The sequence below is a fragment of the Colletes latitarsis genome, chromosome 13 (genome assembly GCF_051014445.1).
Source record: "Colletes latitarsis isolate SP2378_abdomen chromosome 13, iyColLati1, whole genome shotgun sequence".
In the NCBI taxonomy this organism is placed as follows: Eukaryota; Metazoa; Arthropoda; class Insecta; order Hymenoptera; family Colletidae; genus Colletes; species Colletes latitarsis.
Window position 1 is genome coordinate 10,262,190 of NC_135146.1, and position 27,468 is coordinate 10,289,657.

Below are 27,468 nucleotides of genomic sequence, written 5' to 3' on the forward strand. Positions count from 1 at the left end.
AAGGTTAGCTGGCTCGTAGTTTCCGTCGCGACGATACGTTTCAATAAACGTACGTCCACGATAAATAAAACGGACCGAGGATAACTGGGATTTCAGTTCATCAATATTCATGAGTGTGTGCTTTGTCGTGAATCCACATTACGTGGAAATCGGATTAAAGCTTCGTTTTAAAAATTATTCCCCGATAAATTAATATTTTTAGCCTCTTCGGGAACGAATCATTCTCAAAGTAACACGAAAATTGAGCCTTTTATTTACAAAGTGGCGTAAGTCTATTTATGTTCGAATCGAGATTGAAGTGTTTGCATTAAAATTAAAAATATGGCTAACGGATAACATAGTAGAATAATAACTTCATTAACCAGCAAATTTTCGTGTTACAAAATCTTTATGATTTTAAATATATTAGTAACCAGTTGCTTCAGAATGAAACGATCATGTAAAAATGTAATTATTAAGGTAACTCGATTGTTTTTGGACAATGGACTTGCGCCATTTTTAAAATAAAAGGCTCAAATTTCTATTTATAGCGTTGTTAGTTGATTGTATGATTGGAAAATAGAATTAGGACGTCGTTTTTCATAGTAATGTCGTTTCGATGGCTTTTGAGGACTGCTACGACATATTTTAAATGACAATTTTTAGATTTGAGTCGAAATTGCGTCGAAAAGAGATTGCAAACTGTCAGATCTTCAACAAGAGACTGAATAAGTAAATATAATAAATATTAAGTTAATATTTACTAAACAAGTGATTAAACAAGTAATAAAACAAGTAATAAAGCAACGAACGAAGAACACGTGTACGCTTGGGGCGGCCATTTTGGACTCTGCTCGCTCTAACTTCTCTGACGCATGCGCACGAGACATGGAAACGTTTTATTTTGATTTTGTTTAATTTCAATTACTATCGAACGTCGAAATTGCGTCGAAAAGAGATTGCAAACTGTCAGATCTCCAGCGAGGGACTAAATAAGCGAGTATAATAAATATTAAGTTAATATTTACTAAACAAGTGATTAAACAAGTAATAAAACAAGTAATAAAGCAACGAACGAAGACCACGTGTACGCTTGGGGCGGCCATTTTGGACTCTGCTCGCTCTAACTTCTCTCACGCATGCGCACGAGCCTTGGAAACGTTTTATTTTGATTTTGTTTAATTTCAATTACTATCGAACGTCGAAATTGCGTCGAAAAGAGATTGCAAACTGTCAGATCTTCAGCGAGGGACTAAATAAGCGAGTATAATAAATATTAAATTAATATTTACTAAACAAGTGATTAAACAAGTAATAAAATATTCAAACACTCAAAATTATTTGTAACTAAATCGTACTTCCAGGGCTTAAAATTGAAATTAAAATTCTCGAATTGACCTTCTATTCGTTTTGTGATATTTTTCACAAAGTTTCCAAGAAACTAAGAGTTCCACAAAATGATTTACAACTAAATCGTACGTCCATGACTTAAAATTGAAATTAAAATTCTCGAATTGACCTTCTATTCGTTTTGTGATATTTTTCACAAAGTTTCCAAGAAACTAAGAGTTCCTCAAAATGATTTACAACTAAATCGTACGTCCAGGGCTTAAAATCGAAATTAAAATTCTCGAATTGAACTTTCCATTCGTTTTGTGATATTTCTCACAAAGTTTCCAAGAAACTAAGAGTTCCTCAAAATGATTTGTAACTAAATCGTACGTCGAGGGCTTAAAATTGAAATTAAAATTCTCGAATTGAACTTGCTATTCATTTTGTGATATTTTTCACAAAGTTTCCAAGAAACTAAGAGTTCCTCAAAATGATTTACAACTAAATCGTACGTCCAGGGCTTAAAATTGAAATTAAAATTCTCGAATTGACCTTCTCTTCGTTTTGTGATATTTTTCACAAAGTTTCCAAGAAACTAAGAGTTCCTCAAAATGATTTGTACCTAAATCGTACGTCTAGACTTTAAAATTGAAATTAAAATTCTCGAATTGAACTTTCCATTCGTTTTGTGATATTTCTCACAAAGTTTCCAAGAAACAAAGAGTTCCTCAAAATAATTTGCAACTAAATCGTACGTCCAGGGCTCAAAATTGAAATTAAAATTCTCGAATTGAACTTTCTATTCGTTTTGTGATATTTTTCACAAAGTTTCCAAGAAACAAAGAGTTCCTCAAAATGATTTGCAACTAAATCGAACGTCCATGACTTAAAATTGAAATTAAAATTCTCGAATTGAACATTCCATTCGTTTTGTGATATTTCTCACAAAGTTTCCAAGAAACTAAGATTTCCTCAAAATGATCTGTAACTAAATCGAACGTCCATGACTTAAAATTGAAATTAAAATTCTCGAATTGAATTTTCCATTCATTTTGTGATATTTCTCACAAAGTTTCCAAGAAACTAAGAGTTCTTCAAAATAATTTGCAACTAAATCGTAAGTCCAGGGCTTAAAATTGGAATTAAAATTCTCGAATTGAACTTTCCATTCGTTTTGTGATATTTTTCACAAAGTTTCCAAGAAACTAAGAGTTCCCCAAAATGATTCGTACCTAAATCGTACGTCGAGGGCTTAAAATTGAAATTAGAATTCACGAATTGAACTTTCCATTCGTTTTGTGATATTTTTCACAAAGTTTCCAAGAAACTAAGAGTTCTTCAAAATGATTTGCAATTAAATCGTACGTCCATGACTTAAAATTGAAATTAAAATTCTCGAATTCAACTTTCTATTCGTTTTGTGATATTTCTCACAAAGTTTCCAAAAAACTAAGAGTTTTTCAAAATAATTTGCAACTAAATCGAACGTCAAGGGCTCAAAATCGAAATTAAAATTCTCGAATTGACCTTCTATTCGTTTTGTGATATCTTTCACAAAGTTTCCAAGAAACTAACAGTTCTTCAAAATGATTTCTAACTAAATCGTACGTCCAGGGCTTAAAATTGAAATTAAAATTCTCGAATTAAACTTTCTATTTGTTTTGTGATATTTTTCACAAAGTTTCCAAGAAACAAAGAGTTCCTCAAAATGATTTGTTCCTAAATCGTACGTCCAGGGCTTGAAATTGAAATTAAAATTTTCGAATTGAACATTCTATTCGTTTTGTGATATTTTTCACAAAGTTTCCAAGAAACTAAGAGTTCTTCAAAATGATTTGTACCTAAATCGTACGTCCAGGGCTTGAAATTGAAATTAAAATTCACGAATTGAACTTTCCATTCGTTTTGTGATATCTTTCACAAAGTTTCCAAGAAACTAAGAGTTCCTCAAACTGATTTGTAACTAAATCGTACGTCGAGGGCTTAAAATTGAAATTAAAATTCTCGAATTGAACTTGCTATTCATTTTGTGATATTTTTCACAAAGTTTCCAAGAAACTAAGAGTTCCTCAAAATGATTTACAACTAAATCGTACGTCCAGGGCTTAAAATTGAAATTAAAAATCTCGAATTGAACTTTCTATTCGTTTTGTGATATTTCTCACAAAGTTTCCAAGAAACAAAGAGTTCCTCAAAATAATTTGCAACTAAATCGTACGTCCAGGGCTCAAAATTGAAATTAAAATTCTCGAATTGAACTTTCCATTCGTTTTGTGATATTTCTCACAAAGTTTCCAAGAAACTAAGAGTTCCTCAAAATGATTTGCAACTAAATCGAACGTTCATGACTTAAAATTGAAATTAAAATTCTCGAATTGAACTTTCCATTCGTTTTGTGATATTTTTCACAAAGTTTCCAAGAAACTAAGAGTTCCTCAAAATGATTTACAACTAAATCGTACGTCCAGAACTTAAAATTGAAATTAAAATTCTCGAATTGAACTTTCTAGTCGTTTTGTGATATTTCTCACAAAGTTTCCAAGAAACAAAGAGTTCCTCAAAATGATTCGTAACTAAATCGTACGTCCATGACTTAAAATTGAAATTAAAATTCTCGAATTGAACTTTCCATTCGTTTTGTGATATTTTTCACAAAGTTTCCAAGAAACTTCCTCAGAATGAATCGTTAAAGTTCCCAAGTTTCTTTAAGGTCGTAGGGCCATATGTTTCGAGTTGCAAACACTTGTTGTCCGTTGCAAAGTTTCTCAAGAATCTAATTATGATAATCGTACATACGTGACCCACGAATCAATCGTCTTTCATTAATTTTCTCTGTCGAATTCCTCGAGTTTCCTGCGTTACGTCACAACAATTGCAAATCGCGAATCTTCTCGCGAAAATAAGCGGAAACTGTGCAGAATACGATTCCGTTTTTAGCCCGAGACAGCAAACTGTTTCGCGTGAATTGTCTATTTTTTTTCCACGCAACTCGAGCGTTTGTTAATCGTCCATTTTTTCTTCGCGATCGTATTTTGCGCGGAGCTTTTCGCGGAGGAAATTTAAATGGCTACCAGTAGGCGAGCACGATTCGTTGCGATAAAATATCTACGACGGACAATGTTCTACGGCTGTTATGGAAATCTTTATCGTTGCTTATTTTTCGTTATTTTAAGACTGGCAATCCGCCAATCCTTGCCATTATGCCCCTTCAAAGACAGACGCGGTATAAAACTGTTCTACTTTTGCGTTAACGTTCTCAAACGTCTCATTTGCAGCAATTTTCTCTATTTATAAATAAATTTAATAATTTATCTATCCTTCCATAGTTGAATTAAGTAATAATTATTCGAGAGAAATTAACATTAGATCTGGGAGTTTCACATTTGGGATCTTTCTTATTTATAATATACTGGGTGTTCAGCCAACCGTGGGAAAAATTCTAATGGGGGATTCTAGGGGCCAAAATAAGACGAAAATGAAGAATATCAATTTGTTGATGGAGGCTTCGTTAAAAAGTTATTAACTTTTAAAGTTCCGCTCTTACTGAATTTTTTTCTCGAAAATGGGTAGGATTTCGAGGGTATATCTAATGACCAAAAATTATTGTAATTGACCTTAGCAACCAAAAATAATTTTTTTTTAACGATTTGAAATTTTTTAATTTTGTTGAAAAATTTCATACCTCGAATTTTTTTCTAGAAAATGGGTTGGATTTCAGGGGTATGTTTATTGACCAAAAATGACTATAATTGACCCCTGCAAATAAGAATAATTTTTCCAGAACGATTTGAAACTTTTCAATTTCGTCAAATTTAGGCACCAACCACCCCCGTCGATTTTTATTAAAAATTTGTTTTTGATTTTTAGTAATTTTATTTGACGCCCTGTAGAAAAGTTGTCTAATACTTTTTTGTAGGTACCTATGAGCTCTACTTCAGAAAAAAGTTTCATTGAATTATATTCACTATTGTAGGAGTTATGGTCGTTTGAAAATTGGACCATTTTTATGAGGTTTTCCTCATTTTGCGAGGTCAAGGACCAACTTTTTCAATATTGTCAGAATTTCTACATATTCTCCACTAAAATACGCGTTGTTTGCTTTTTTGAAAATGGAAATCCTTCAATCCGTTCAGAAGTTATGACATTTTAAAGATTCGCATGAAATTTTCGAACAACATTTCTGACCACAAAATTACATTTTCGATTAGGAATTTTTTTCACGAAAGTGCGTAGGATTTCGAGAGTATGTCTATTCACCAAAAATGATTGTAATAGATCCCTGCAATTGAAAATAATTTTTCCAGAACGATTTGAAAATTTTTTTTTTCGTCAAATTTACCCCCTGTCGATTTTCCTTAAAAATTCGTTTTCGATTTTTAGTAATTTTGTTTGATGCCCTGTAGAAAAATTATGTAATACTTTTTTGTAGGTATACATGAGTTCTACTTTAGAAAAAAGTTTCATTGAATTATATTCACTATTGTAAGAGTTATGGTCGTTTGAAAATTGGACCATTTTTAGGGGGGTTTTGTCACTTTACGGTGTCAAGGAACAACTTTTTCAATATTGTCAGAATTTCTACATATTCTCCACTAAAGTACGCGTTGTTTGCTTTTTTGAAAATGGAAATCCTTCAATCCGTTCAGAAGTTATGACATTTTAAAGATTCGCATGAAATTTTCGAGCAACATTTCTGACCACAAAATTACATTTTCGATTAGGAATTTTTTTCACGAAAGTGCGTAGGATTTCGAGGGTATGTCTATTTACCAAAAATGATTGTAATAGATCCCTGCAACTAAGCATAATTTTTTTAGAACGATTTGAAACACGTGAGATTTCAGGGGAATCATCCATTCATGATCAGACATTATATTTTCATTTAGGAATTTTTTTCTCGAAAACGGTTAGGATTTCGAGAATATGTCTATTCACCAAAAACGATTATAATCGAACCCTGCAACTGAAAATAATTTTTCCAGAACGATTTGAAAATTTTTTTTTTCGTCAAATTTAGGCACTTACCTCCTTATCAATTTTTCTTAATAATTGGTTTTTGATTTTTAGTAATTTTGTTTGACGCCCTGTAGAAAAGTTTTCTAATACTTTTTTATAGGTAACTGTGAGCACTATTTTAGAAAAAAGTTTCATTGAAATATATTCACTATTGTAAGAGTTATGGTCGTTTGAAAATTGGACTATTTTTAGGGGGTTTTTTCCATTTTACGGGGTCAAGGAACAACTTTTTCAATATTGTCAGAATTTCTACATATTCTCCACTAAAGTACGCGTTGTTTGCTTTTTTGAAAATGAAAATCCTTCAATCCGTTCAGAAGTTATGACATTTTAAAGATTCGCATGAAATTTTCGAACAACATTTCTGGCCACAAAATTACATTTTCGATTAGGAATTTTTTTCACGAAAGTGCGTAGGATTTCGAGAGTATGTTTATTCACCAAAAATGATTGTAATAGATCCCAGCAACTAAGCATAATTTTTTTAGAACGATTCGAAACACGTGAAATTTCAGGGGAATCATCCATTCATGATCAGACATTATATTTTCGTTTAGGAATTTTTTTCTCGAAAGTGCGCAAGATTTCGAAGGTATGTGTAATGACCAAAAATGATTGTAATCGACCCCTGCAACTAAACATAATTTTTTCAGAATGATTTCAAATTTTTTAATTTAACTTTTTAATAACTTTTTAACGAAACCTTAGTCAAGTAATTAATATCCTTGATTTTAAATGTATAATAATAAATGTAATTAATATTTTTTCATTAAATTCTACTATAAAAGAAATTATACCATGCCACGAGTTGTATTAACAATTATTTCCACATTTGTGGTTCTTCACATATTACATCTTTTGTACTGAAGAGTTTATTTTCATCAATAAATGAATAATAATAAATGTAACTAATATTTATTCATTAAATTCTACTACAAGAGAAATTATACCATTCAACGAGTTGTATTAACAATTATTTCCACATTTGTAGTCCCTCACATATTACAATCTTTTCTACTAAAAATTCTCGTCAATAAATGAATAATAATAAATGTAATTAATATTTTTTCATTAAATTCTACTATAAAAGAAATTGTACCATTCCACGAGTTGTATTAACAATTATTTCCACATTTGTAGTCCCTCACATATTACAATCTTTTCTACTAAAAATTCTCGTCAATAAATGAATAATAATAAATGTAACTAATATTTTTTCATTAAATTCTACTATAAAAGAAATTGTACCATTCCACGAGTTGTATTAACAATTATTTCCACGGTTATTCGTGCCAAAAAGACACGAATCAAGATTTGGCGATTTCCACAGAGTATCTTTGGAATTTTAAACAGTGAGATCAGACTCGATAAATTTTCAAGCAACGATTGATTCGCTGGTAATCACGCGTGTTTGCGTGGCCGTGTAATTTCGTCTGTATGAATATTCGTGCCGCGTAGAGGGTGAATGTGGGTCATGCGAATAACCTTTCCAACTGACGGCAATCGTCGCGGTCCTTCAAAATCGATTCCACTCCTGTTAAGGAATCTGAGTTTGAAATCGAGCATAATCGTCATTCGCGGCCAGAGTATTCTTTAAAAGCTGGTAAATATTTATTATTGCGCCTCTGATAGTAAATTGCTCGCTTCGAGACTTGCAACCCTCCATTTTCTATTAAAATTTGCATTTAACAGTTAAACAGTGGTAAATGGAGGCATTTTTGAATTTAGAGTATTCTTTACAGTTGGTAAATATTTATTATTGCGCCTTTGATAGTAAATTGCTCGCTTCGAGACTTGTAACCCTCCATTTTCTATTAAAATTTGCATTTAACAGTTAAACAGTGGTAAATGGCGGTATTTTCGAATTTAGAGTATTCTTTACAGTTGGTAAATATTTATTATTGTATTTTGGATGGTAAATTGCTCGATTCGAAAGTTGCAACCCTCCATTTTCTATTAAAATTTGCATTTAACAGTTAAATAGTAGTAAATGGAGGCATTTTTGAATTTAGAGTATTTTTTACAGTTGGGAAATATTCATTATTGCACTTTGGATGGTAAATTGCTCGTTTCGAAAGTTGCAACCCTCCATTTTCTATTAAAATTTGCATTTAACAGTTAACCAGTGGTACATGGAGGCATTTTTGAATTTAGAGTATTCTTTACAGTTGGTAAATATTTATTATTGCATCTTGGATAGTAAATTTTTATTAAACTTTGCATTTAACAATATTTATTATTCCATTTTTGATAGTAAATTTCTGTTAAACTTTGCATTTAATAGTTTTGCATTAAACAGTGGTAAATGGAGGCATTTTTGAATTTAGAGTATTTTTTACAGTTGTTAAATATTTATTATTGTATTTTAGATAGTAAATTGGTCGCTTCGAGACTTGCAACCCTCCATTTTCTATTAAAATTTGCATTTAACAGTTAAACAGTGATAAATGGCGGTATTTTCGAATTTAGAGCATTCTTTACAGTTGGTAAATATTTATTATTGTATTTTGGATAGTAAATTGCTCGTTTCGAAAGTTGCAACCATCCATTTTCTATTAAACTTTGCATTTAACAATTTTCTATTAACCAGTGACAAATGGCGGTATTTTTGAATTCAGAGTATTCTTTACAGTTGGTAAATATTTATTATTGCATCTTGGATAGTAAATTTTTATTAAACTTTGCATTTAACAATATTTATTATTCCATTTTTGATAGTAAATTTCTGTTAAACTTTGCATTTAATAGTTTTGCATTAAACAGTGGTAAATGGAGGCATTTTTGAATTTAGAGTATTCTTTACAGTTGGTAAATATTTATTATTGTATATTAGATAGTAAAATGCTCGCTTCGAAACTTACAACCCTCCATTTTCTATTAAAATTTGCATTTAACAGTTAAACAGTGGTAAATGGCGGTATTTTCAGATTTAGAGTATTTTTTACAGTTGGTAAATATTTATTATTGTATTTTGGATGGTAAATTGCTCGTTTCGAAACTTGAAACCCTCCATTTTCTATTAAAATTTGCATTTAACAGTTAAACAGTAGTAAATGGAGGCATTTTTGAATTTAGAGTATTTTTTACAGTTGTTAAATAATTATTATTGTATTTTGGATAGTAAATTGCTCGTTTCGAAAGTTGCAACCCTCCATTTTCTATTACAATTTGCATTTAACAGTTAAACAGTAGTAAATGGAGGCATTTTTGAATTTAGAGTATTTTTTAGAGTTGGGAAATATTTATTATTGTATTTTGGATAGTAAATTACTCGTTTCGAAACTTGTAACCCTCCATTTTCTATTAAACTTTGCATTTAACAGTTTTCTATTAAACAATGGTGGAATTTTCAAATTTAGAGTATTCTTTACAGTTGGTAAATATTTATTATTGCACTTTGGATAGTAGATTTCTATTAAACTTTGTATTTAACAGTTTCGTATTAAATAGTGGAAAATGGCGATATTTTCAAATTAAGAGAACTATTTACAGTTGTTAAATAGTTATTATAGCATCATGGATAGTAAATTTCTAATAAACTTTGCATTTAACAATATTTATTCCTCCACCTTTGATAGTAAATTTCTGTAAAACTTTGCATTTAACAGTTTTGTATTAAACAGTGGTAAATGGCGGTATTTTCAAATTAACAGCATTCTTTACAGTTGTTAAATATTTATTATTGCATTTTGGATGGTAAATTGCTTGTTTCGAAACTTGCAACTCTCCATTTTCTATTAAACTTTGCATTTAACAATTTTCTATTAACCAGTGATAAATGGCGGTACATTTGAATTCAGTGTATTCTTTACAGTTGTTAAATATTTATTATTGCATTTTGGATAGTAAATTGCTCATTTCGAAACTTGCAACCCTCCATTTTCTATTAAACATTACATTTAACAATTTTCTATTAACCAGTGATAAATGGCGGTATATTTGAATTCAGAGTATTCTTTACAGTTGGTAAATATTTATTATTGCATCTTGGATAGTAAATTTCTAATAAACTTTGCATTTAACAATATTTATTCCTCCACCTTTGATAGTAAATTTCTGTAAAACTTTGCATTTAACAGTTTTGAATTAAACAGTAGTAAATGGCGGTATTTTCAAATTAAGAGTATTCTTTACAGTTGTTAAATATTTATTATTGTATTTTGGATAGTAAATTGCTCGTTTCGAAACTTGCAACTCTCCATTTTCTATTAAACTTTGCATTTAACAGTTTTCTATTAACCAGTGATAAATGGCGGCATATTTGAATTCAGAGTATTCTTTACAGTTGGTAAATATTTATTATTGCATTTGGATAGTAAATTTCTAATAAACTTTGCATTTAACAATATTTATTCCTCCACCTTTGATAGTAAATTTCTGTAAAACTTTGCATTTAACAGTTTTGTATTAAACAGTGGTAAATGGCGGTATTTTCAAATTAAGAGTATTCTTTACAGTTGTTAAATATTTATTATTGCATCTTGAATAGTAAATTGCTCATTTCGAAACTTTAACTCTCCATTTTCTATTAAACTTTGCATTTAACAGTTTTCTATTAACCAGTGATAAATGGCGGTATATTTGAATTCAGAGTATTCTTTACAGTTGGTAAATATTTATTATTGCATCTTGGATAGTAAATTTCTATTAAACTTTGCATTTAACAATATTTATTCCTCCACCTTTAATAGTAAATTTCTGTAAAACTTTGCATTTAACAGTTTTGTATTAAACAGTGGTAAATGGCGGTATTTTTGAATTCAGAGTATTATTTACAGTTGGTAAATATTTATTATTGCATCTTGGATAGTAAATTGCTCATTTCGAAACTTGCAACTCTCCATTTTCTATTAAACTTTGCATTTAACAGTTTTCTATTAACCAGTGATAAATGGCGGTATATTTGAATTCAGAGTATTATTTACAGTTGGTAAATATTTATTATTGCATTTTGATAGTAAATTTCTAATAAACTTTGCATTTAACAATATTTATTCCTCCACCTTTAATAGTAAATTTCTGTTAAACTTTGTATTTAACAATTTTGTATTAACCAGTGGTAAATGGCGGTATTTTTGAATTCAGAATATTCTTTACAGTTGGTAAATATTTATTATTGCACTTTGGATAGTAAGTTTCTATTAAACTTCGAATTTAACAATATTTATTATTATCATGTCATTAAGTGTTAAAAAAAGAATGTTTATTCAGAAATAGTGCAAAATGACGACGCTGGAGCCATTCTCGCGAGGCGTGTTGGATTTGTGCTCTGCAGCAAATTTTTATTTGGAAGAGAATAAAAAATTTTCTCTTAATCTACACGAGTATAGTTAGAGAAATACACAGGGGATTTTTGAAACATTAATCAAATTCAAAACACGCCTCGCGAGAATGGCTCCAGCGTCGTCATTTTGTACTATTTTTAAATGAATATTTTTTTTTTAACACTTATCGACATGGTTAATGACATGCTTGAATATTATTATCCTCATATTTTTCCATCCATAAAAAAAATCGATAAAGAACGCTTTATTTCAGGATTTTACGGTGATTCTTGTCTCGCAAACAATCTGTGGATCGTCTCAAAAAATTGCACGATAGCGAATCTTTCTATCCAAAATAGAAAATGTGTTTTCTTACGTGAAAAAATTTTTGATAACTTTGATTCGAAAGTTGTGATCGATACAAGAGTGCATTTCGAATCGCGAGAAGAATGATTAATCGAGGACCAGGAGCCGCGTGGGAGACTTTATGAAAGCGAATAAGAGGCAGGATAATTGACGATTAGGCGTGCAAATCAAGCGCTTATCGGAGCAAAACGGTGTCGACATTGAAGCGTTTGGCAAACATACGTGTTTCTTCTAGCATCTAAATATTGATCGCAAAGTATCTTGGTGTATGTATTTTTCATTAAACGAGATTCAGATTTCGAATTCTTGAAACGGTAAATTTGAAAATACCGCCATTTACCACTGTTTAATTCAAAACTGTTAAATGCAAAGTTTTACAGAAATTTACTATCAAAGATGGAGGAATAAATATTGTTAAATGCAAAGTTTATTAGAAATTTACTATCCAAGATGCAATAATAAATATTTAACAACTGTAAAGAATACTGTTAATTTGAAAATATCGCCATTTACCACTGTTTAATACAAAACTGTTAAATGCAAAGTTTTACAGAAATTTACTATCAAAGGTGGAGGAATAAATATTGATAAATGCAAAGTTTATTAGAAATTTACTATCCAAGATGCAATAATAAATGTTTACCAACTGTAAAGAATACTCTGAATTCAAATGTACCGCCATTTATCACTGGTTAATAGAAAATTGTTAAATGCAAAGTTTAATAGAAAATGGAGAGTTGCAAATTTCGAAATGAGCAATTTACTATCCAAGATGCAATAATAAATATTTAACAACTGTAAAGAATACTCTTAATTTGAAAATACCGCCATTTACCAATGTTGAATTCAAAACTGTTAAATGCAAAGTTTTACAGAAATTTACTGTCAAAAATGGAATAATAAATATTGTTAAATGCAAAGTTTATTAGAAATTTACTATCCAAGATGCAATAATAAATATTTACCAACTGTAAAGAATACTCTGAATTCAAATGTACCGCCATTTATCACTGGTTAATAGAAAATTGTTAAATGACATAGTATAATAGAAAATGGAGAGTTGCAAGTTTCGAAATGTGCAATTTACTATTCAAGATGCAATAATAAATATTTAACAACTGTAAAGAATACTGTTAATTTGAAAATACCGCCATTTACCACTGTTTAATTCAAAACTGTTAAATGCAAAGTTTTATAGAAATTTACTATCAAAGGTGGAGGAATAAATATTGTTAAATGCAAAGTTTATTAGAAATTTACTATCCAAGATGCAATAATAAATGTTTACCAACTGTAAAGAATACTCTGAATTCAAATGTACCGCCATTTATCACTGGTTAATAGAAAATTGTTAAATGCAAAGTTTAATAGAAAATGGACAGTTGCAAGTTTCGAAATGAGCAATTTACTATCCAAGATGCAATAATAAATATTTAACAACTGTGAAGAATACTCTTAATTTGAAAATACCGCCATTTACCACTGTTTAATACAAAACTGTTAAATGCGAAGTTTTACAGAAATTTACTATCAAAGGTGGAGGAATAAATATTGATAAATGCAAAGTTTATTAGAAATTTACTATCCAAGATGCAATAATAAATATTTATCAACTGTAAAGAATACTCTGAATTCAAATATACCGCCATTTATCACTGGTTAATAGAAAACTGTTAAATGCAAAGTTTAATAGAAAATGGAGGGTTGCAAGTTTCGAAATGAGCAATTTACTATCCAAGATGCAATAATAAATATTTAACAACTGTAAAGAATACTCTTAATTTGAAAATACCGCCATTTACCAATGTTTAATTCAAAACTGTTAAATGCAAAGTTTTACAGAAATTTACTATCAAAGGTGGAGGAATAAATATTGTTAAATGCAAAGTTTATTAGAAATTTACTATCCAAGATGCAATATTAAATATTTACCAACTGTAAAGAATACTCTGAATTCAAATGTACCGCCATTTATCACTGGTTAATAGAAAATTGTTAAATGCAATGTTTAATAGAAAATGGACAGTTGCAAGTTTCGAAATGAGCAATTTACTATCCAAAATGCAATAATAAATATTTAACAACTGTAAAGAATACACTGAATTCAAATGTACCGCCATTTATCACTGGTTAATAGAAAATTGTTAAATGCAAAGTTTTACAGAAATTTACTATGAAAGGTGGAGGAATAAATATTTATAAATGCAAAGTTTAACAGAAATTTACTGTCAAAAATGGAATAATAAATATTGTTAAATGCAAAGTTTATTAGAAATTTACTATCCATGATACAATAATAAATATTTACCAACTGTAAAGAATACTCTGAATTTGAAAATACTGCCATTTACCACTGTTTAATACAAAACTGTTAAATGCAAAGTTTAATAGAAATTTACTATCAAAGGTGGAATGGTTTATAACATTCTTGAATATTATTACCCATTCAACAAAAAAAAAATCACAAAAAGCGCTTTATTTCAGGTTTTTACAGTGACCTTATTCCTCAACACTTTAATGGCCGCACATAACACATGGAGACCATTGTCAGTCGCCATTGATACTGTAGACCAAAGTGAAATACACGAAAATGCTAGAAATATTATTATAAATTATAAATTGTAACCCCAACAAACGTGATAATTTGAATGTATGATGAAATAATGACTGATAAAGTAAATCACGCACACGTGACAATGGCCAACGTCTGCTAGCTATCAAAATCACGTATACGTGACAGCGGCCGTCAAAGAGTTAAAGGGACGAAATTGTAGTAGAAAGCAAACCGGAAGAATTTAATTCGTCACTTGGTCTGTCGATTGTTTTTGCGCAGTCGCTCGATCGGTACACACAGGCGTAACCTGTTGCAAGAACTCGTATAGGGAGAGACAGAGAGAGAGAGAGGGAGAGTGGAGCTGTAATACACGAATGTCGTTCTCCATGTGTACATATGTACATACATACGTATACCAAGGCTCACTCGAAATAACTCACTGGACCACAACAAGCCCAGCACAACAAGCTACACTCTTCAAAAGTTATTCCTTCACTTTGGGAAGCAAATGATGCATTAGATAATAACACTATACTTGGGATTTTCTGTTCATTTAACATTTCTTTGCATTTGAAACCTGATGATTAGAAGCTTGGTTAAATAATTACACTATACTTGGGATATTCTGTTCATTTAACATTTCTTTGCATTTGAAACCTGATGATTAGAAGCTTGGTTAAATGATAACACTATACTTGGGATATTCTGTACATTTGAAAGTCCCAATCCAGACCAATGAGCTACAATCTTCAGAAAGTATTGCTTTATTTGGGGAGCAAATGATGTATTAAATAATAACACTATACTCGGGATTTTCTATTCATTTAACATGTCTGTACATTTAAATCCTGATGATTAGAAGCTTGATTAAATAATTACACTATACTTGAGATTTTCTGTTCATTTAACATTTCTTTGTATTTGAAACCTGATTATTAGAAGCTTGATTGAATAATAACACTATATTTGGGATATTCTGTTCATTTAACATTTCTTTGCATTTGAAACCTGATGATTAGAAGCTTGATTAAATAATAACACTATACTTGGGATATTCTGTACATTTGAAAGTCCCAATCCAGACCAATGAGCTACAATCTTCAGAAAGTATTGCTTCACTTGGGGAGCAAATGATGCATTAAATAATAACACTATACTCTGGATTTTCTATTCATTTAACATTTCTTTGTATTTGAAACCTGATTATTAGAAGCTTCATTGAATAATAACACTATACTTGGGATATTCTGTACATTTGAAGGTCCCAATCCAGACCAATGAGCTACAATCTTCAAAAATTGTTACTTCACTTGGGGAGCAAATGATGCATTAAATAATAACACTATACTTGGGATTTTCTGTTCATTTAACATTTCTTTGCATTTGAAACCTGATTATTAGAAGCTTGATTATATAATTACACTGTACTTGGGATATTCTGTTCATTTAACATTTCTTTGCATTTGAAACCTGATGATTAGAAGCTTGATTGAATAATAACACTATACTTGGGATATTCTGTTCATTTAACATTTCTTTATATTTGAATCCTGATGATTATAAGCTTGGTTAAATAATAACACTATACTTGGGATATTCTGTACATTTGAAGGTCCCAATCTAGCCCAACAAGCTACACTCTTCAAAAGTTATTCCTTCACTTGGGGAGCAAATGATGCATTAGATAATAACACTATACTTGGGATATTCTGTTCATTTAATATTTCTTTGCATTTGAAACCTGATGATTAGAAGCTTGATTAAATAATAACACTATACTTGGAATATTCTGTACATTTGAAAGCCCCAATCCAGGCCAATGAGCTACAATCTTCAAAAATTATTCCTTCACTTGGGGGGCAAATGATGCATTAAATAATAACACTATACATGGGATTTTCTGTTCATTAAACATTTCTGTACATTTAAATCCTGATAATTAGAAGCTTGATTGAATAATAACACTATACTTGGGATATTCTGTACATTTGAAAGTCCCAATCCAAACCAATGAGCTACTCTCTTCAAAAATTATTGCTTCACTTGGGGAGCAAATTAAATAATAACACTATACTCTGGATTTTCTGTACATTTAACATTTCTGTACATTTGAAATCTGATTATTTGAAGCTTGGTGAAACGTTGGAATGTTGAGTGTGAGCTGAACGCTATAACAGAGATTTGTTTACGTTTGAGACTCGTCTCTGGCCGAGTAAACATCGCCTAACAGCGAATTCGAACGTGTTGAAATTGCTTTTGCGTCGCGATATTCAACGTATTCTTCTCGTTTGAAATATTCAATTGTTAATTCGTAGCTTTTCCAACGACTTTTATTATTATTCATTCATTCATTAATGGGAATAAACCCTTCACTACAAAAGAAGTAATATCTAAGGAACTAGAAATGTGGATTTTACATATCAAACATTATTACTTAGAATGAATTTTAATACTTGGATATTTTAGAATTTTATGAGGGATAGTGTTTGATATCTTATACACACATTTGTGGTTTCTAAGATATTACATCTTTTGTACTTAGAATGAATTTTAATACTTGGATATTTTATCATTATATAAGTGATAGTATTGGATATGTAATATCCACATTTGTGGTTTGTTAGTTATTACATCTTTTACATTTAGAATGAATTTTAATACTTGGATATTTTATAATTTTTTATAAAGTTTTATAAAAAGGATGTAATATTTAACAAACTACAAATGTAGATTTTACATATCAAATATTATCACTTATAGAATTCTAAAATATCCAAGTATTAAAATTCATTTATTCTAAAGTAAAACAAAAATAATATTTAAGGAACTAGAAATTGTGGATTTTAAATAGTCAAACATTATCACTTATAAAATTCTAAAATATCCAAGTATTAAAATTCATTCATTCTAAACTTTTATAAAAAAGATTTATGGAACTAGAAATTGGGGATTTTAAATAGTCAAACATTATTACTTATAAAATTCCAAAATATCCAAGTATTAAAATTCATTTTAAGGTTTTATACAAAAGATCTAATATCTAACAAACTAGAAATGTGAATTTTAAATAGTCAAACATTATCACTTATAAAATTCTAAAATATCCAAGTATTAAAATTCATTCTAAAATTTTATACAAAAGATGTAAGAAACTAGAAATGTGGATTTTAAATAGTCAAAAATTATCACTTATAAAATCCTAAAATATCCAAATATTAAAATCATTTATTCTAAAAATTTTAAGGACCCTTGTAACCTTGCAAAAAAGAAGTAATATCTAAGGAACTACAAATGTTTGATTTTAAATAGTCAAATATTATCACTTATAAAATTCCAGAATATCCAAGTATTAAAATTCATTTATTCTAAAGATTTTAAGGACCCTTGTAATCTTGTAAAAAAGAAGTAATAACTAAGGAACTACAAATATGGATTTTAAATAGTCAAACATTATCACATATAATATTCTAAAATATCCAAATATTAAAATCATTTATTCTAAAGATTTTAAGGACCCTTGTAACCTTGCAAAAAAGAAGTAATATCTAAGGAACTAGAAGTGTGGATTTTACATAGTTAAACATTATCACATATAAAATTCTAAAATATCCAAGTATTAAAATTCATTCTCGGGTTTTATCCAAAAGATGTAATATCTAACAAACTATAAATATGGATTTTAAATAGTCAAACAGTATCGTTTACAAAATTATAAAATCTGCAAGTATTAAAATTCATTCTAGGGTTTTATCCAAAAGATGTAATATCTAACAAACTATAAATATGGATTTTAAATAGTCAAACAGTATCGTTTATAAAATTATAAAATCTGCAAGTATTAAAATTCATTCTAAAATTTTATACAAAAGATGTAAGGAACTAGAAATGTGGATTTTAAATAGTCAAACATTATCACTCATAAAATTCTAAAATATCCATGTATTAAAATTGATTTATTTTAAAGGTTTTGCAAAACAAAAATAATATCTAACAAACTACAAATATGGATTTTATATAGTCAAAAAATATCACTCATAAAATTCTAAAATATCCAAGTATTAAAATTCATTCTAAAGTTTTATAAAAAAGATATAAGGAATTAGAAATGAGGATTTTAAATAGACAAACATTATCACTTATTAATTATTAAATCTACAAGTATTAAAATTCATTCTAAGGTGTTCCCAAAAAGATCTAATATCTAACAAACTAGAAATATGGATTTTAAATAGTCAAAAATTATCACATATAAAATTCTAAAATATCCAAGTATTAAAATCATTTATTCTAAAGATTTTAAGAACCCCCAGGCATCAAATGCCAGCCAACGATGACCACCATATAAGTAAACGTTTCCATCGAAGGTGGAAAGGTGAAAGGGGGTGGCTGACGACGTACTGCGTCGCAATAGCCAACCATAGTTGAACAGAATATCGTTCCTACCGAGACTGATCTAACAATGCTTTTTATCCCCCATAGGTACAACACTTTTATCCACCATAAACGCTTCTACACGAGTAATTAAACATCAATAAAACCGGATTTAAACCTCGAATATACAGTTACGAAGGACCTGGGCATCGAACGACTTTTGCTATGTAAACAAACGAATACTTTCGGTCGGTTTATTTCGAATGGAATGGATTCTAGAACATATCAAACTGTTGCTTCGACCATTTCTGCAAATATAAACGCAAAATCCAAGAAAAAGAATTGTTAAACACATTTGAATAACACAATTCCAACTATAATTATAATTTTATATATATAATTATAGTTTTATTTTTCCAACTATAGTTATAATATATCCAAGAATAATCCAAGAAAAAGAATTATGAAACGAATTTGAACAAAACAATTTCAACTATAATTGTAATTTTATATATATAATTATAATTTTATTTTTCCAACTATAGTTATAATATATCCAAGAATAATCCAAGAAAAAGAATTATGAAACGAATTTGAACAAAACAATTTCAACTATAATTATAATTTTATATATATAATTGTAATTTTATTTTTCCAACTATAGTTATAATATATCCAAGAATAATCCAAGAAAAAGAATTATGAAACGAATTTGAACAAAACAATTTCAACTATAATTATAATTTTATATATATAATTATAATTTTATTTTTCCAACTATAGTTATAATATATCCAAGAATAATCCAAGAAATAGAATTATGAAACGAATTTGAACAAAACAATTTCAACTATAATTGTAATTTTATATATATAATTATAATTTTATTTTTCCAACTATAGTTATAATATATCCAAGAATAATCCAAGAAAAAGAATTATGAAACGAATTTGAACAAAACAATTTCAACTATAATTATAATTTTATATATATAATTATAATTTTATTTTTCCAACTATAGTTATAATATATCCAAGAATAATCCAAGAAAAAGAATTATGAAACGAATTTGAACAAAACAATTTCAACTATAATTATAATTTTATATATATAATTATAATTTTATTTTTCCAACTATAGTTATAATATATCCAAGAATAATCCAAGAAATAGAATTATGAAACGAATTTGAACAAAACAATTTCAACTATAATTTTAACTATAATTATAATTACAACTATAATTTTAACTATAATTACATTTTAACTATAATTAATATCCAAGTATAATCCAAGAAATAGAATTATGAAACAAATTTAAACAAAACAATTTTAACTATAATTATAACTATAATTTTAACTATAATTGTAATTGTAACTATAATTATTATCCAAGTATAATCCAAGAAAAAAGAATTATGAAACGAATTTGAACAGAACAATTTTAACTATAATTATAATTACAACTATAATTTTAACTATAATTTTAATTGTAACTATAATTTTAACTATAATTATATTTGAACTATAATTATTATCCAAGAATAATAAAAAAAAAAAGAATTACGAAACAAATTGGAATAAAACAATTTTAACTATGAATATAATTACAACTATAATTTTAACTATAACTATTATCTAAATATAATCCAAGAAAAAGAATTATGAACCAAATTCTAACTATAATTATAATTACAACTATAATTTATCTATAATTATATTTGAACTATAATTATTATCCAAGTATAATCCAAGAAAAAGAATTACGAAACAAATTCGAACAAAATCATTTTAACTATAATTACAATTACAACTATAATTTTAACTATAATTACAATTGCAACTATAAGTATTATCGAAGTACAATCCAAGAAAAAGAATTATGAAACGAATTTAAACAAAACAATTTTAACTATAGTTATAACTATAATTTTAACTATAATTGTAATTGTAACTATAATTATTATCGAAGTACAACCCAAGAAAAAGAATTACGAAACAAATTTGAACAAAACAATTTTCACTATACTTCTAACTATAATTTTAACTATAATTATAATTGTAACTATAATTATTATCCAAGTATAATCCAAGAAAAAGAATTACGAAACAAATTCGAACAAAAAAATTTTAACTATAATTACAATTACAACTATAATTTTAACTATAATTACAATTACAACTATAATTTCAACTATAATTATTATCGAAATATAATCGAAGAAAAAGAATTACGAAACAAATTCGAACAAAATAATTTTAACTATAATTACAATTACAACTATAATTTTAACTATAATTACAATTACAACTATAATTTCAACTATAATTATTATCGAAATATAATCCAAGAAAAAGAATTATGAACCGAATTTCAACTATAATTATAACTATAATTTTAACTATAATCGTAACTATAATTACAATTATAGTTAAAATAGTTTAGTTTCCCAATTCTCCTAGCACTATACGTTAACCAGTTTTCCCAGTGACCCCTATCTTAAAATCGTGTTTATATTTACAAAAATGGTGGAAGAAAATCGACGCAACAGTTTGATATTTTCCAACAATCTTCCTATTATAATCACAAATACAGTTAAAATTCTATTGACCGATATACTTGTTCCTAACAATTTTAAGATGGTGTCAAGCACAATCCAGTCAAACAGTACCATCAAACAAGACCACCATGGCAGCTAACAAGAAACTACAATCTCAAATATATATAACCAGAGCAGATACATTGAAAATAATTCGGGCGTTAACAGGTTGATCGCAGTGTTTGCAAAACGACCGGTATTGCATAATCCCCTCTCTATATTTACCTATATTCAACACCATGTTCCACGAACGTACGATCTACGTCTATATTTAACGAAACGAATGAATTTCGACTCACCTGATTCTCGTCGAGGCTCGGACTAGTTAGAAATGGTTAACCACCGGCGTCGAACGGTTCACGCCATGGGAGACCCTCGTCGAGATACTTGACACTCGCGGTCTATAAACACCGATATTTCCTCCTTTCTCGGTCGAAGCCTATTTCCAGACTAACCGGTCCACCGGATCGTTACATTTTCGCGGGCGAAAACGGTCCTCCGGCGGTCCTTCCGCGCGTCCTCCCTTTATTTGGATCCGTGCGTTGGGGCGAGCTCGCCCGGGCCGTACCGGACGCGTTACGGTAGCCGCTCTATTCCCTTTGCCTCTCTTTATCGGTACGCCGTGGACGTGGACGTGGACGTGGACGTGGACGTGGACGTGGACGTGGACACGCACACTCCAACACGGAAGCTCGTCGACGAGTAAAAGCCCGAGCGCAGCGGCGACCGAGCCAGGACGCGCCTTTCGCGAGCACCGCGCAAGCTCAGACTATTGCGCGAGGAATCCGGTCTCCGTAAGGGTCGTCTACGCTCGGCCAAGTTCGGACTCGCCACACCGCGAGTGGGGAGGTGCGCCCAGAGCTCTCTGTTATCTTTGCGTGTATCTATGCACACAGTCCAGGGAAGACTACGGTCTCTGCGTACATTTTTCCAAGAACTATGGAAACTCGACTGTCTTCGGTCATCCTCGGCTAAGCTGCCGATTCAAACGCAGGGGATTGATTAGTTCGGGAGGGTAACTAGCGGCGAAGCGTCTCGTATCTTGTCCCAAATACGTCGCGAAACAAATTATGCTCTTGATCATCTTGCGTATCTCAATAATCTCCATGCCATGAAGTCAAACGATAATTGGATCTGGAAACCATAAAACAAGAAATTGTATTTTATGTAAACATAAAAGTCCAGAGATTGGTAAATCCCAGATTCTACCGGTCGATGCTAGCAAAAGTAAAAGAATTTCTAAGATTCCAAATATTTAAATAGCTGTGGCCATGTATTTGCCGTACTCGGCTGGTTTTATAAATTTACTATCGCAACAGGTGGCATGACGAATGCGCAGATCGTGACGTATCTTGTTTCCTTGGCACGAGGAACGTTTTTACAGAGCCCTGCGTATATTAGGTTGTTGCGCGTGAAATGTCTTCGATCTAACAGACTCCATCTTATGTATTCTACGTAAAATTCAAATTGAGATCTACAGTCTAAACTTTGAAAATGAATACGACTTATGGGTATAACTTATTGATACTAATAGGGTAAGCAGAGAGTAGAGTATTTACTGAATCTATGTTTTAATGCAACGAACCTTTTAAACAAAATGTTTTATTTTTCATTCGTCGTACGAGACTGTGACGATTCCAAGGCCGCCATTTTGAAGAACAGACTACGCGCGCCATCTCGAGTACTGGCATTGACTGCCAGGCAAAAGATTTTATACTAAAAAAAACATGAAGTTTTCCAAAATATAATTACCAAATTACAAATTTAGTATTAAAATGGAATTTGCTACGAAATATGTCGTAATTGGCAGTCAATGAGTTAATCGATAGAATCACCCACTGGATAAACAAAAAATGAAATTTTTTACACGTACTTTTACATTAACAGTCGTTAATTTATTTCACCATGACGAGATTCGAACATTCAATGCTTCCGAATAAGAGGAAAATCTTGTAATCAGTCGCACGAATTTCAAATATTTAATTTACATTTCCTATTCGGATGATTGGTGATTAACGTACATGTCTGGACCTATAAATTCAACAATTATATTTTTTACAAATATTAAAAGTATGTACAAAATATTACATGTATATGTAAAATGAAATTTACAAGATATGCACAGAATAATACACAGATATCGCCGTAACCTGAATTTAAGATCGCAGTTCGGTGATGTAACTTCGAGCGAGGCTGCATCTACAAAATAATATTGATTTAGAGGTTAGAATTAATTCAGAGAGAAGAGACGAATAAGACAAAAGATCCTAACCCTACAAAACAATTGTACGTTACATACATATAATATGCATAGAACATCGTGTTGTTAGACTCTTCGCTGATTCAGAATAAAGAACTATCGATATCCCCAGATAATTTGGTTTCTAATTTCCTTAACACATCCCTCAACGAAGAAACAGTTTTCTGTAGACGTTTCACTTTTTGTTTTAAAACTTTATTGGATTTGCACGTATTATGCAGAGTTTCGTGTATAAAACGTATTTTCCTTTTGTAAGTCTGAGGCGTTTGACTATAGTTATGATCGTTCCTGATTATGTCTGCAAAATATGCACGAAAATTTGTAATCTTACCGTTCGATGTACTCACCATTCCTTGTATATATTCTAGACAATCTATCGGTCTTAAAATGATAGATTATTAACCGAGGAAACAATATATACTTTCTGTACGATTATGATTCGTGTGAGATTCGCTGTTCGTTTCCATCGTAGATCCACCTTTGTGCCGACGTTGAGTGATATCGTCTCTGCTTATCGTTTCTGGTATGTGTATTTGGAAACCTTTAAATATTAAGAGCGTAACAATTATTGAATAAGACAATTCTGGAGACAAATAGGAAGACGTTATAAACGTAGAGTGCAGTTTATATACCTTCTGTGGGGTTATGGAAGTCGTAAGATTCCACGATTACTTCGGACGAAGAGGCTGCCTCGATAATATTTTCATCTACAAGAATTAAACGTGAAAGGTAATTATCTTATTATATTCGTCATGTTTTGGTGTAAATCCAAAATTGTTACCTGATAAAGGTTCATCCACGCCAGACGTACAGCTTTCTTCCATGAACAGAGTCGGCAAGCTACCTTTCTTCAGCCTAACATGATTGAACTTTTGTTCCAGACACTTTGGCGCAAAGTGCCTCGAACACAGTACAGAGCCAGCCTTGGGCATGTAACCTTTCCTGCCTATGTTTGCAAGCCACTGATGCAACTCGTTCGAATCTTTTGGAAACCTAAACAACATTTAAAACATAACCTGTACAAAACGTCGATGGTAACCCTCGATATAAACGGTTTAATCGATACTCGATGCAAATGGTTTAATCGATACTTACTTGTGAAGCGATACTCCTTGTACGGGCTTTTCCCTTTTACAAATTTCACACCTAACCATTCTTTTGTCGTTCGCGAGGTTAGTTACAAGAGTGTCTATTTCGTTGCACGGAGCTTACAACGCGTGGATTCTGCAATACATGATTTGTTCCAAAATAATATAATGACAGAATTGAAAGTGCAACGAAATTGTTTTTAACAAGCTCCGAATCATTTTGACACACTTCGACGGAGAGAGTCGCCAATGCTTACTGACTGCGCAACACTGATGCGCAGAACGAGATTAATCGACTCGGTCAACTTCGATATATATTCAATTTTTGAATAATAGGAACAGATACGAAAGCTGTTTTTGATATTAAAAATTGTATGAAAATTGTTAATAACAACCCTGTACATCTTATGAGAGAAGGAAGACTCTACGTTCGCTAGCTTTATCGATTTCGATCAATCGACTTTTTTAAATCGTATCGCGCTCCTTTGCACTGTGAATTATATTTCAATTTTGTTACCAGCAGCTCCCAAAATAAAGCAATTTAAACAGGCAGAGGAACAAACAAATTCAATGAAATATCTGTTTTATTTGCACTATTGTAGTGTTTTGTAATTTTTAAGTGTGTAATATCTGTTTGGTTTGCTCCTGAGATAATAACTGATGAGTCAAAGGATTAAATCGTACGCTGGTGACGCGAGTCGTATTTTATGTGTTTCGAGAGCGAGAAGGAAAGACTCACATTCGCCATCTTTCTCTAATTCCCGAAGCTGCCCGAAGCGCAGACTCGCGCACGCGTCACTGCGCATTAGGGTGTGTAAATGGGGGGAAACTGGACAGCAGTGTGGCGGAGACAGCCGCTTGGTACGCTGTGCATCGACAGTTGTTCCGTCGCCCTATTCACACATGAATGCTTTAGGCCAAATGATATTTGCAATTAACATTTACATGACGAATTATAAACTGTTGAAAGCAATAGGAATGAAAATATGAACAATCTTGTATATATTGCACAACAGAACTAAACATTAGATATTTTTAACATTTTCAAATCGAGGCTTGATAATTAACTACTCTTGTCTTATGATTAAATAAATAGTCCCTTGGCAATATTTGAGGATACTTAGATTTTTTTCTGTAATTAAATAGTTATTAGCTATTATTTAATAATTACTAATTATTTTTTACATTGATTTATACGTTATAACACAAATTGTATCCAAACGTATCAGCGAGTAGGAGCTGTATATTTTATGCGATGGTTTCAGGGTCCACGCATGTAAGGTGTGTTACTATAAAAAGTATGTGAACCGTGCAAGGGCTAGGCACTGGCACACCCACGATAAGCAAAATCTAAATCGAACGATTCGGTTAAATTCCTTTATATTATCGATTTCTGTATAGAATCGGTTCTTGCAGATTTTTTTAATATATTCTGATCGTGTATTATTTGTACTTTACTCTGTATTCAAATAAAATAAGAAATAGATAACATTTAGCAGAAAATCAAATTCTATTAGAAAATCTATTAAAATTTATTTTTTGTATTAATAAAAACGTTTAAATTATAATTTTCATTTTTTAAATCTGACCATTTGTACTCTATTCTGTATTAGTTGAACAATTAAAATAAAAAATAAATCAAATTTAGCAGAAAATCGAATTTTGTTAGAATATCTATTAAAATTTATCATTGCCTATATTTGATTAATGAAAATGATTAAATTTTAATATTCTTTTTTTTTAAATCTGACCTTTTGCACTCTACTCTGTATTCGATTAAAATAAGAAATAGATAAAATTTAGCAGAAAATCAAATTCTATTCTATTAGAAATTCTATTCAAATTTATCGTTGTCTATATTTGATTAATAAAATTGTTCAAATTTTAATTTCCATTTTTTAAATACAGTCTGACCATCCATTATTTGTACTCTACTCTGTATTAGTTGAACAATTAAAATAAGAAATAGATAAAATTTAGAAGAAAATCGAATTCTGTTAGAAAATCTATTAAAATTTATCATTGCCTATATTTGATTAATAAAAATTGTTCAAATTTTAATTTACATTCTTTAAATCTGACCTTTTGCACTCTATAAATTAAACAATTCAATTAAAATAAGAAATAGATAAAATTTAGCAGAAAATCAAATTCTATTCTAATAAAAAATCTACTAAAATTTATCATTGCCTATATTTGATATAAAAATCGTTCAAATTTTAATTTAAATTTAAATCTGACCTTTTGCACTCTATAAATTGAACAATTCAATTAAAATCAGAAATAGATAAAATTTAGCAGAAAATCAAATTGTATTCTAATAAAAAATCTATTAAAATCTATCATTACCTATATTTAATATAAAAATGTTCAAATTTTCATTTTCATTTTTTAAATCTGACCATTTGCACTCTACTCTGTATTAGTTGAACAATTAAAATAAGAAATAGATAAAATTTAGCAGAAAATCAAATTCTATTCTATTAGAAAATTTATTAAAATTTATCATTGCCTATGCTTGATTAATAGAATTGTTTAAATTTTAATTTCCATTTTTTATATCTGACCTTTTGCACTCCATTCTGTATAAATTAAACAATTAAAATAAGAAATAGATAAAATTTAACATAAAATAAAAT

General features: G+C 29.8%; 2 protein-coding genes across 4 annotated transcripts in view; both read right to left on the minus strand.

The window, feature by feature from the left end:
• Positions 1-22,270, minus strand: part of LOC143349526 (uncharacterized) — a 104,443-nt gene extending 82,173 nt beyond the window's left edge. For both annotated transcript variants that reach the window (XM_076780863.1, XM_076780862.1), the window contains exon 1: positions 21,781-22,270. The gene's annotated coding sequence lies outside the window, so the exon portion shown is untranslated. The remainder of the gene's footprint in view (positions 1-21,780) is intronic.
• Positions 22,271-23,354: 1,084 nt separating this feature from the next.
• LOC143349340 (uncharacterized) lies at positions 23,355-25,096 on the minus strand. 2 transcript variants are annotated; one of them, XR_013080895.1, is made up of 7 exons: positions 24,837-25,096; positions 24,523-24,734; positions 24,374-24,448; positions 24,163-24,282; positions 23,781-24,039; positions 23,594-23,680; positions 23,355-23,512 (listed from the first exon to the last, which is right to left on the minus strand). XR_013080895.1 is itself a non-coding variant. In XM_076780516.1 (6 exons), the coding sequence occupies exons 1-5, from the start codon at positions 24,893-24,895 to the stop codon at positions 23,825-23,827; spliced, it is 681 nt and encodes a 226-aa protein (XP_076636631.1). In that variant the 5' UTR covers positions 24,896-25,096; the 3' UTR covers positions 23,516-23,680; positions 23,781-23,824. The 2 variants fall into 2 exon arrangements, 1 of the variants encoding a protein (XP_076636631.1); XM_076780516.1 differs by lacking the exon at positions 23,355-23,512 and having other exon boundaries at positions 23,516-23,680.
• Positions 25,097-27,468: the final 2,372 nt, after the last annotated feature.

What these genes read in the sequence shown, in the direction of transcription:
- LOC143349340 (XM_076780516.1), bottom strand. Translation starts at nt 24,895, where the DNA reads ATGGTTAGGTGTGAAATTTGTAAAAGGGAAAAGCCCGTACAAGGAGTA. An exon ending in CTTCCATAACCCCACAGAAG is followed by an intron (nt 24,283 to 24,373) that starts GTATATAAACTG and finishes TAATATTTAAAG; the next exon opens with GTTTCCAAATACACATACCA. An exon ending in GAATCATAATCGTACAGAAA is followed by an intron (nt 24,040 to 24,162) that starts GTATATATTGTT and finishes CATATTTTGCAG; the next exon opens with ACATAATCAGGAACGATCAT.